Source organism: Lepidothrix coronata, unplaced genomic scaffold (assembly GCF_001604755.1).
Source record: "Lepidothrix coronata isolate B3197 unplaced genomic scaffold, Lepidothrix_coronata-1.0 Scaffold44, whole genome shotgun sequence".
Taxonomy (NCBI): Eukaryota; Metazoa; Chordata; class Aves; order Passeriformes; family Pipridae; genus Lepidothrix; species Lepidothrix coronata.
In genome coordinates, this window is record NW_016690224.1 from 3,539,102 (window position 1) to 3,550,809 (window position 11,708).

Below are 11,708 nucleotides of genomic sequence, written 5' to 3' on the forward strand. Positions count from 1 at the left end.
GTGCTTAACCTTACATTTATAATGAAGCTTTAACAAAATCTATTTTGGAAGGGCTTTCTATACACATAATAACAAATTAGCATAAGACAGCCTTATTAACACAGCTAGTTTGTTTAACTAGCTATCTGAACATCACAGGAGAAAATCATTGTACAATGTTAATAAGCCAGGAAAGTCCTATGGACAAGTTTACTAAAATAAAATCCAAATCTGCAAGCACTATTGGGAGTCACAATGTTAACAAGACCACCCATCTCTCACACTGCTAGGCCAAGACTAGTGAGGGGCAACACAGCAACAGATATTTAGGAGTAGATTCAGGGGTAGCTTACACACAATGCCCTCATTATGTGAATGCCCTGGGTCTGTGCTGACTCCTTGCTACAAGATATTTAACATGTTTGCATGTGCAGATTGTCGCTGAGCTGAGGTGGTAGTGGAGAGACGTGAATTTCAAAGGAGGTGACAAAGCATTGTACAAACATCTCTTAGATTATCAATTCCCTGAATCTATCCTTGGAGCCACATAATTACAGGATAGTTACCAAATTTCAGTATGCACAAATATCCCCTTGCAAGAGTAGAAGACAAGCAGGTTGGTTTATTAACATGCTTCATGTGAATATCCTCTGAGTCTCATTGAAAGGGATGAAAAGAGCAATGGAATGATGACTTGAGTAGGTGTACATTGAAAGTAATTACAACAGAAAGAAGCTTTTTCAGGCTGGGGAATTACTAAGTGTTTCCTCTGCCAAAATAGAGAATAAAGCAGCAAGAGCCACAGTTACCAGTTTCAGAAATGTAGCTGCTGGACACTGTGTAATTTCGGGTGAGAGCCCAGAAAGATGCTCCAGGAGAAAGAGGGACCTTTTGCTGGTGGGTAAGGAGTCAGTCAGTTGATCAGAAAGCAATGTGCTCTTGGAGACAAGGCTGCCCCAGCCGTGGCTGAGCCACCATTACACTGTGGTGACTGCTGAGCCAGGTGTGGCGGCACCGTGGCAAGGCTGTTCAGTGACCTACCAGCCACAGAAAAAATGGGTTAAAAGGGAAGCAGGGCTACTGCTGACCAGGTCTGGATACTGCTCTTGAGTTCATGCCTGGACCCACTTTGGGTGAGCAGTGAAGTCACTTCTTACAGCAGTTCTCAGCAGGGTCATGCAAACCCCTTCTGGTTTTTGCTCAAGAAGACTTGTATTGCCTGAACCTCAGTCTGAGATCTTGTTTCAGATGCACACAGGTCCTCCAAGCATAACCACAGCCAAGATCAGCCTGGTTGCAAGTCAAATGTTCAGATGGTTTCCCCCCCAAATCGTAAATCCCACCCTGTCACCTGGAAGGATGCCCATTCTGCTCAAACCTCAGCCTGCATGTGGGGGAAACTTGACACCGGTTCAGTGGAAGGTTTGAAAATCCAGCCCGTGTTCTTGGTTTGTAACAAACCCGCCGAAACAAGCAAAATGCCCTCGGTTTTAGGGTTCATCTGGACCTTGTTGCCAGAGTCATGGTGTCATCTAGTGGTGACAGCTTGTATGGGCACACACACAGTACCCACCTGCGGTTCCCAAACATCCCCTCAGAGCGTAGTGCAATTGCTGGTCAGTACCTTTCTTCCAAAGTACAGCAACTTTCTGAGAGGCAGAACAGCTCCACCCTTTAAGCAGAAGCCATTTGCACCTCGAGGAGAGCTTTTTTGCAAAGGCTCCCAAAAATCAAGTGAAGGGCAAGCTTTGCTTCTCCACCACTTCTACACAGTTAGTAGACACAATCTCCTGGGGAAAGGGCAAACACAGTAACTCTGAGGAACAGCAATCATCAACAGGCTCAGTTGTAAACAAGTTTTAAATGCAAGAGTCATTCTCAGCATAAAAGTTGCATCTGCTGAAATGTCCCTTTGACCTATACTGGAATAATGCTCAAAAATCACAGTAATAGATATTAGAGGGGAAAGGACTCCAATTTCAGTTTGTACTTTGAGAGCTCCCTTGTCTAGGCACGTGTGCCCAATTCTCAAGAAATGGCAGTTGATTTTTGGATTCCCAATTTACATCCTATTGGATTCAAGTTCAAGAATTAAGCAGCCAAAGTAGCCCCCAAAGCCATAGCACGTCTTTTGCAAGAAATTAAGTGCCTTACATCTCACTTCCAGCATTTCTAAAGGGACTTGACCCACCACATATAGCACGTGAGAGTCCTGGCAACGTGAATTCCTTCTCCTTGGTGACACTGAGAACTGATGTACCTGCTGTTAAGCCTACCCTGGTTTTCAGAAACCTTCAATGAAATTTAAGTTTAGGAGTTTTACCTTTCAGCTGAGACGGAGCAGAAACACAAACATGATTGGTTTTCCAGGCTCAGCTGATGGGCAGGAACAAAGTAACCACCAGCCCTGTTCCTGTAGCCTCAGGCACTGCACTGAGTCACTTGTCCCACAAGCTGATAAGAGCTGCATCTCAAAGGAAAGAAAACTCTCTTCAAATTAGAAGAAGGATCACAGTGTCAGCAGAAAGGCAGGGAAAAAATGCTAATTTCAGCACTGTCCTGAAAACCAAGTGGGTTTTCAGGTTCCTGAGGTCTATCTGAGGTTTCATCCCAGATCCAGCTCAGGTGTTTCCTTGGCAGGTTTGTCTTCTGACCTAGAGCTTAATCCTTGCCTCTGATCTAGGCATCCTGTCTGCAAGCTAATGAGCTCAGAATTACTGTATATTTGTGTGGCCCTCTGAGCTCTGATGTGTGACACAACCACAGCTATAGCTGGACTTACTTCTTTCTTTATTGTCCGGGGTTGCAGCCTAAAGGCCAGGCTTGATGCTAAAAACAACGAAATTCAAATCCCAGTTTACATGTGGGGAAAGATGGAGAAAGCACTTCTCAGAACCCAGGCTTCTGTTGGGATGCCTCCCAAGACATGAGTTTTAAGCCGGGTAACAAGCACAGACCAGGGCTATCTTCACGGCAGAGGATTCCAAACACCTCATTCCACCTTGGTGACAGACAGCAGGGGAAGACTTTTAAATACTACTTGCCTGGGCTCAAAATGACTACAGAACTAGTCAAAATCAATGAGCTCTTTATAGCTGCACCAAAGTGTTTTCTTCTCTTGGATTTATTTTCTTCCTCCATCCTACCACCTGTGTTCTGCTTATTCTATGAAGCTTAAAGACTACATGGTGCCACCTACCCACTAAGTCTACTGTGAAGGTGAAGCCCAAGGCAAACTGCTCAAAGGTAAGAGAGAATGTTAAACTACTGTTATGTGGGGAGGTTTTTAATTTTTAGTAAGTACACAAACCTTAAAATAGTGGACAGCTTACATCAGAGTCTGCATATAGAGTACCTTTCACCCCAAAGCAGTTTTTCAAAAATGTACATGCAGAGAACACAGAAATGTAGCCACTCTGGAGCTGAATACAGCTGCTGGTCATCCAACACAGCGTGATAATAACAAGGAGAGCTCCTGCAATCTCCACAATAAACCTCTGGGTTTTTGGTAAATGCACTATAGATTTCTGCACACTTGCTATACCAGAGGACACCCATATATTTAAAGGCTTCACCTGAGACAACAATGCAGAGCCAGCAAAATGCATTTCCTTTATGTCCTTTGGAAGGTCAAAAAGCTCCCCAGCAGAATATGCTGGAATACAGACAGCCAGGCTCTTGAGCAATTTCATATCTGATATTCAGGTACTCACGAGCTCTACCACTCAGTGCCTGCCGTGACAGATATGTCACAACTAAAGGTCACGGCAAGGTTTCCCCTGCCAGACTTGCTCGCCTTACAGGAAAGGCAGATTTGTTCTTGCTGGGTTGCTCTGCCCGGTGTCCCAGGCACCGTGGCTTGTTTCGGAGTGCCCTCTGCCGCCCAGCCCGTAGACCTGCGAGTCTGCAGGGAACGAATCCGGGAATATGAGCGGGAACCGGTTACCGACGGACAGCGGTCAGCAGCGTTCAGCCCAACGTGCAGGTCAGAGGCGTCGCGCTAGAGCCGAGAGCTGAGCTCAGCATCTGGGTCTGCCTTACCTGAGCTCTGACGGTTTGGAAAGCACTGCCTCCGACCAGGGCTGCAGACACAATTGATTTTTACGCCTGTTTTCTGGGGCAACTCTACCTCAGCTCACCTCTCATGCCTCAAAAATCTCTTTCCCAGTTCTTCTCATCTGGGATATGAGGTAGAAAAGGCAGCAGATGCCCCTTGCACTGGCACTGCTGGGATTCTTCATTTGCAGCCATGGGAAGCAGCTTTACTCTTCACTTCCACCCAGCCCACGTCATCTGACTGATGAGTAACTTCTGTCTCCAAAGCAAAATAGGAAAGCTGACTTTTGTCCTGCCTGAGTCCAAGATATGGAGGCAGGAATCCCTTTGGGGGTCTCAGGGCCTCTGAAAACTGCACAGAAACAGTTTCTCTGTAGGTGCTAAGAGATCAGATATTCTAGAAGGTTCTACTAACTTACAACCTATAATACTTGGCAAAATTCTTTAGTCAGTCCATTATCCTCACAGCTCCAAGAATCCTTACCTAACCAGTACTCCTGTTCAAGCTGATGCTGGCAGCCAGGCCTGATACCAAGGCTGAAGTTTGTGACTCTCAATACCAGAACATAACGTGTTCCTGCAATTCATTACTTACTTGGGTTAATAAAGTTCTTTTAAGCACAACAGCCGTAAGTATCTTTATTAGAGCACTCATTCATGTCCACTCAGCTCCCACACAGGCACTGTCCTGCACAAGAAATAGCTTTGCAATATGTACAGGATTCTCTGTGCAGTGAGGGCAGGTACTGCAAAGCTCTGAGGCGTTTGCTCCAGTCATGTGAAGTTCTCAGCAAGGAAATGGTTGCACAGATGCACACCAAGATGCACACACACATACAGTGTTCACCTGTGTGCCAACAGCTTAGATGTGGCAGTCAAAATGCAACTTGCACTGGGCAAGAGAACTACATGAGAGCAATATATGATTTTACCCCTTATATTTTTGTTATCCAGAGGAATATTCCTCTGTGAGGTATTGCTCCTATACCTCTACAAGGATGGAATTCCATGACTCAACACTTCTTACATCTGGATCGAAGCTACCACCCCACATGTTCACTCCTAATCGATATATGTAGCTGGCACTCTCTCCTAGATTTGCTACAATTCAGGCATTTTTTTCCTCTTCCACAGCAAAGCACAATTTGTTTCATCAGGCTTGTCACTGCAAAGCTGAGATTACTTGCTTAAGAACAGATCGAGACACATTTCTACCTCTGTATCTTGCCATTTCTACCTCTGTATCTTTAATTTCAAAAGGTGTGTGTGTGGTGTCAGGGTACATAGCAGTCTTTGTGTGGGCACTTACACTCATACTCCCAATAATAACTCCCAATTCCCTTCCCCTTTTGGCTGCCATGCTTTCCTTGGGAAGAGATACCCGAATGCAGTCAGACAAGTAACTTTTCCCTTCAGTGCATTGCCAGCCATTGTTATCTGCCTTCCTGATAACTGTGATTGCTCATCTGTGTCACTGTGTCACCCTCCTGGTCTGCTCTCCCTGGCAGGCAGCAGAGCCACGTGTAACATTCACAAACCATAACACAAGCCTGGTCAGGGTTTCTTGCTGCCACAGTAAGCACTGAGGCTCCGGTGGCTCTGCTGACCCTGGAGAGGGATGTGTTAGAATGACACAACTCACAGCAACACCATCACTGCTGTTAGGCAACTGATATTGTACCAGAAATAAACACAACAGCATCGCCTACAATGACAAAGCTCTGGTCACAGGGCTGCTGCAGTGGCCAGGGCCCAGCAGAAAACCACTCCTTTTGGGGAGGCTGTGCTAGTTTGTGAGCCAGCCAGTGCCAGGACTGCACGTTATCAGAGCTCATCTGCTTTTGCCAGCTAAGTAGCTTATCTAATAAATACACTATGTCACCTTACAAATCTTGCTTCTTCAGGATTATAACTCCTGTGACCTCCCAAAGGCAGAATCCTTACAGAAGCAAACCCTCAAATGGCATACCGTGGGTAACAGTGTGGGGAAGGGTCCTTTGCACCAGGCCTGGAAACTGCAGCAGCACCTCCAAACATCATTTCGAGGTGCTCCCAGTAACAAGGTTCTGTCAGAGAGCCTTTATCTAGAACTGATCCTGTGCATGCTGTCTCTGAGTGTGCCACGTGCTGCCCAGCAGACTTTAGTCCTTGTTACACGGGACAAACAAAACCACCACGACTTCACACCAAACAGCACAGGCACAGTATTTTTCATGAGGTCACACAATTAATTATGCTTTTAAGCTGTATCTACATTCAGGACAAATTCTTTTGTTTCCTGCTCTTTTTTTTTTAGAGTGTTCATGTGGAAGCAAGGGGAAAGGATGATGAAAAAGAAAAAAAAGTCTAATCTAAACCATTCCTTATTGACCACAATCCCTTCCCCCCTCTCCAGCGTTTTTCCACAGAGAACTCTAGCTCCTCTTCCCATGTTTGCTCATTTCATTGGCTCCTCCACCGAGCTCCCATTCCCTGCCCACATCAACCCTGATGCTATGCAGCATGTGCTGGGTGTCTGCAGGGGGTACCACGACCCCGGTACCAGCCAGAACATCACACAGGCACGTTGTGCTAATGGAGGTGGATTGCTTCGCTTCAGTCTCCAACACACATAATGAGATTAGCATTTGAATAGTGCTGATCAAGTTACCAGTAGCTCTGAACTCTGGGTCCATCAGATGCAAATGAATCACTATAAATTTTGCTCCTTTCTTAAGGGCTCTTTATATGCACGGCCAACACAGAAAGAACTGCAGTGGGTATTAGCCCGGGAAGTCTGTCTCTCACCATGACCAGGAATTTCTGAGAGTGGAGAAACCATAGGAGCATCTTTCCTTAGATAATTTTTTTTTAAGAGTAGGTTTTCTCCCTCTTTTTGATGCCTCTTTTCTCCCAGGACTGTGCAGGCATCAGGATGTATTCTAGCATAAGGTTCAGAGACACAAACCTTCACAATACCTTCATGTAGGTCTTAATTCCATCTGTTCTTAATTACCTGAGTAACTTCTGAAAGTCCTGCCAGCCTCCTTGTGCCAAGGACATATCCTTCCCTGGTGGGAGGATGAAGGTGAGGTCTGTGCTGTCTCCAACTGCATTGATTCAGTATCACCAAAGCATTTGCAGTACCATGAAGCGTCTTAGTGTTCTCACCTCCTCAGTCTCCCTGGAAAAAGATACAGTACACATCCCATGTAGGAAAAATCATGTTTAGGGTACTGCCTTGCATGATTAAATGTAAACAGCCTAATCCCCTCCATGGATGCTCAGTTATAGGGGAGTCTCCTCCCACCTCTGTTCTGTGGGAAGGAATCCCGGGGACAGGGGAAAAAGGCACAGTCAACTCGTAAAAACAAAATCTGCAGATGTCAGGTGAGCTCAGGCACACACCAAAGCTTCCCTGACACCACAGCAGGAAAAGAAGTTCCAGGAGCTCATCATTCCTACTAACATGGAGTTTTAACACATTCACAACATTTCTGCAACCTTCAGAGCAGAAGGAATGACAGAACCAAGTTATCTCAAATGCAGTCATCCTAGAGTTTTTAAGACACTACTGCAAACAAGCCTGTTCTTGCAGTAACTCCAGCTGACCAACACATGCAGTTGACTCCAGCTGCTTTCATTTCTCTGGGTCTAGAACCTCATTTGAGTTTTCCTTTTACACAGTGCATTTATTTTGAGGTGCAGGAAAGAAAAATACATGCACATAAGCATCAACTTCAATTTACAAAATATTAGAACTCCTCATCACCTCCCCTGAGTAGAAACCTTCACATTTCATCACTCCACCTGCTTCTCACTACAGGAAACGTGTGAGGAAGTTTACCATACTTGTAGTGTCAATCAGCTCCTTTCCTATGGAGCCTAAATAGGTACAATTGGCCGCAGGCACAGAGCACCAAAATTACTCCGTGTCCCAGTTGCTTATATAATAAATCTAAATTAAATCAATAATTAAAGCAGTTCTTGCACACTAGTTCTCCCTAGTGGTCCTCCAAACCTTTTTACAAAGCCAGTGGCAGCTCCCCATTTTGCTAATGAGAAAAGCGGTTCAGAGCCCAGCTCGTTGTGAGCCACCCACTGCACGGGCAACAGACAAGACCCATTTTAACACCCATGGCAAAAGCAGGCGTAATTTTTTAATGAAACAGGTGGGCTGCAGCCCTTCCACAGTGGGAGAAGGGCCAGGCCCTTCTCTGCACCATGCACGACACCCACCCCAAAGGCAGAGCCAAGGCACGCTGCCCTCGCTGCCCCTCTCCTGCTCCCTGAGCTGCGAGCGCAGCAGAGCAGATCCCTTCTCTGCAGGGACCTCCCCAGCCAGCCTGGGGGCGGGATGACGGAGTCCCCCTTAGCAGCTCCAGCTTCCCTGGGACACGCTGGGAATTCCCTCAGCAAAGCAGAAACTCACCCTGGGACACCTAAGAGCTGACTCAGAGGTGCTCAAAAAGGCACACTACCAAGGGGTAGCCGTATCATTAGCTGACCATCCCCTCACGCACACGCCACCCTGCATGGCTCGGCTCGGCTCGGCTCGCTGCCACAGCCCAGCTCCCGAGGAGCCCCGGGAGGCCGGCCGGGGCGGCTACCGCCACAGCTCTGCCCCCGGGGACCACAGCGACCCCTCGAAAGCGAAGCCTTCACGGGAATGGCAACACCGTGCTCCTTCAACTGGGCGCGGCACAGCCCCACCCTCAGGCCTGGACCCGCCTCAGCGCTGGACCCACCTCATGGCGCGGCCCCGCCTCAGGGCGGGGTCTCCCTCACGACACCGCCCGCCTCAGGGAAGGGTTTCCCTCACGACGCCTCCGTCCCTCCGCTCTGGAAGCTCTTCGGGGCTGGATCTTTCTCATACCTCGACGCTGAGCTTTACTCGGGGCGGTGTCCCGTGTTCTCCTCACACATCACAGCTGGGTCTCTCTCAAGACACCTCCGTCCCCCGGCACTGAGCGCTCTTCGGGGCTGGATCTTTCTCATGCCTCAGCGCTGAGCTCTCCTCGGGGCGGTGTCCCGTGTTCTCCTCACGCGTCAGGGCTGGGTCTCCCTTATGACACCTCCGCCCCTCAGCGCTCAGGGCTGTGCCCCCTCACCGCCGAACCCTCCTCGGGGCTGTGTCCCGTGTCCCCGTGGCCCCTCAGGGCTCGGTCCCCCTCACGGCTGGGCCCCCTCGTCGCGCGCTGGCCCCGCTGTGGGCCGGGCCCTCCCCTCAGCCCGGTGCCCGCACTCGCCGCAGCCGCCAGGGGGCGCCCCAGGGCCCCGCCAGCCCCGTCCCTGAGGGGCACGGGCTGGACATGCGGGGAAACACCCCTAAAGAGGGGAAAAAACCCTACAGAGGGGATAAAAAACCTAAAGAGGGGACAGCCCGCGTTTTGAAGAGCTCATTCTAGAACGACAAGCGTGTAGAAAGAGAAAAAGGACCCCAAAGAACTGTGTCCCAGCCCAGGGTAGGATTCCTTTGTCAGCAACACGGGGAAGCTTTATCCTCGGTCCTACGTTTCAGCTCTTGCACAAAACATTTATTTTATGAACAAAAAAAATGTCATTTAAGATGGACAAGCAGCTGAAGAAGAAATCAGATTTCTCCATTAGAAAGAAAGGTCATAATGATAATGAACAGTATACAAACGTGTGGATTTATGTCTATAAACAGCGCAGGGCGAAAGATTTGCAACAGACACAAAGTCTAAGGTCTTTTATTACATTTTATAGATTAAATATATCTTCAGTAGAGTCTCTCTTTTAAAACACACAAAAGGAAAAAATACATTCTTCATGTACATATGAAATACTGACCACGTAGCAGGGACCATGTACAGTGCAAAGTATGAACACAGCTACACAGACATCACCACCTTGGATGATTATCAGGCTTTTTCTACAGTAAAATTGGAACAAGTTAACATTCCTGTTTCCAAAGAGAAATCCATACCCTTCCCTTCCATGGCATTTTGTGGGATTGTGCAGGAAAGGGTTTTATTTATGTTTTAAAGGTTTTATAAAATCCTTGCATTGCATGAAAAATTATCAAACTCCTCAAGCTTTGCCTCTTTCACACATTCAATAATCATAGTACAATTTTATTGTGATTGCAACCCAACTCCAAAAATCCAGGGAAAACCAGAAATATATATAACCTGGTATACAGAAAGGAATGAATCAGAGTGATTGTTTCATTGTCCAGGAAATATGTACCCACATGTAGACACACACACAGAAGATGGAAGATAGCGAGGTGTGACAGAGCATCTCCTATTTATCACAAGTTTGGAGTGAGGGCACGGGGTTGCACGTTGCACTTCGGCAGTGAATCTCTAGTGTCTCTCAGTATGGGATGTCATTCTGGTAGTACTGGATCATGTCATATGTCCTACTCCTAAAGAAGAAAAGCAAAGCCAGAAGTAAGTCAAAGTTTTAAAAAACACTCCACCCATTGTCACAGAAACATTAATCAGGATCCCACAGAAACAAAACATGGGTGAAGGAAATCAGCTGCTAATCAAAACTAGCCCTTCATGCTTTGGAGGCATTATGAAGGCCCAGCTAACTGTTATAACAGCACAAAACGTCCTGCTCTTTAAGCTAGGAAATGTATAATGAATGGAGCAAGATCATCAGGGCTGCATGGAGACAAGATTATGTGGAAATAAAAGTCATCTTAATTCAGGAGAATGCTAATATTGAAAATAAAAGTGCAGAGGAAATAACAGCATTAATAGCAGCATCTCTGATGAGTGACTGAGCAAACAAATCTCAGCTTGTTACAGATAACTCAATTATCCATGGGCAGAGCTTATTCAGGTCACAGACTAACCATGCCACAGACAGAGAAGCTCAGGCTTGTCAGAACTAAGCTGGCCCTGGGCATTCACACAGCAGTGTTACTGCCTTCAAACTCCCCAGCATTCATCTAAGATTTGGAGCAGGTGCACCAGCAAGAACTGGAACATCCAGTTCAGTTCTAGCAGGGCTGTATCTGAGCCAGTGAGTGGTACTGGTCTTGAGCTGACCACACATGGAACTACACAAGTCTGTATTAGACGGGATAATAAAACATGCACTTAAGATGTTTAACTATTACATTTACTCTTTAGACTAATCAGCCTTAGCCTAAGTCTTCCTCCCAGTGTAAAAGTGAGGAGATGCAGCATGTTCAGAACTAAAGTTGCTATCCTGCACTATCTAAATATCAACAACTCATAAATGTTTGATATCTGACTGATAAAACTCTATTTTTCAGCTCTGCTCAAAGCCCGATGACCTTCCTTTAGCCACAGGGAGAAGACATGCATAGATGCCAAACCTGTTGCTGAGGAAACAATTCTGGATGATCTTGATGATGAAAGTTGCGGCCTCCCGTTCAGTCATGTTGGGGCTGAACCTGTGTCTGCATGCAGAAAATCACAAAAAGCAAGAGAAAATTAGTGAAGTTTCCTTTGAACGTGATACAAATGTGTCTTTGCATAAGCTCAGCTGCTGCAAGTACCTACTTCTTGTGAGACCACCTGGTACAAATTACATAGTGTTTTAACAAGCACTTACTGTTAGTCTAATAGTGGAGACACAGGCTGTGAACTTTTCGTCAGTCTAGTGGTGACTCCAGGAACAGCCAATCCCTCTTTTGAGGCAGCTGCTGCTTTTAAAATATGTCTGTACCTAGTACTGCCCTTGAGCTC

General features: G+C 46.7%; 1 protein-coding gene across 2 annotated transcripts in view; it reads right to left on the reverse strand.

The window, feature by feature from the left end:
* Nucleotides 1-9,711: 9,711 nt before the first annotated feature.
* PI4KA (phosphatidylinositol 4-kinase alpha) overlaps nucleotides 9,712-11,708 on the reverse strand; it is a 58,968-nt gene continuing 56,971 nt past the window's right edge. For both annotated transcript variants that reach the window (XM_017814219.1, XM_017814220.1), the window contains exons 54-55: nucleotides 11,336-11,419; nucleotides 9,712-10,408 (exon numbers count right to left, since the gene is read on the reverse strand). In XM_017814219.1, the coding sequence (XP_017669708.1) occupies nucleotides 10,357-10,408; nucleotides 11,336-11,419 (136 nt within the window). In that variant the 3' untranslated portion in view covers nucleotides 9,712-10,356. The remainder of the gene's footprint in view (nucleotides 10,409-11,335; nucleotides 11,420-11,708) is intronic.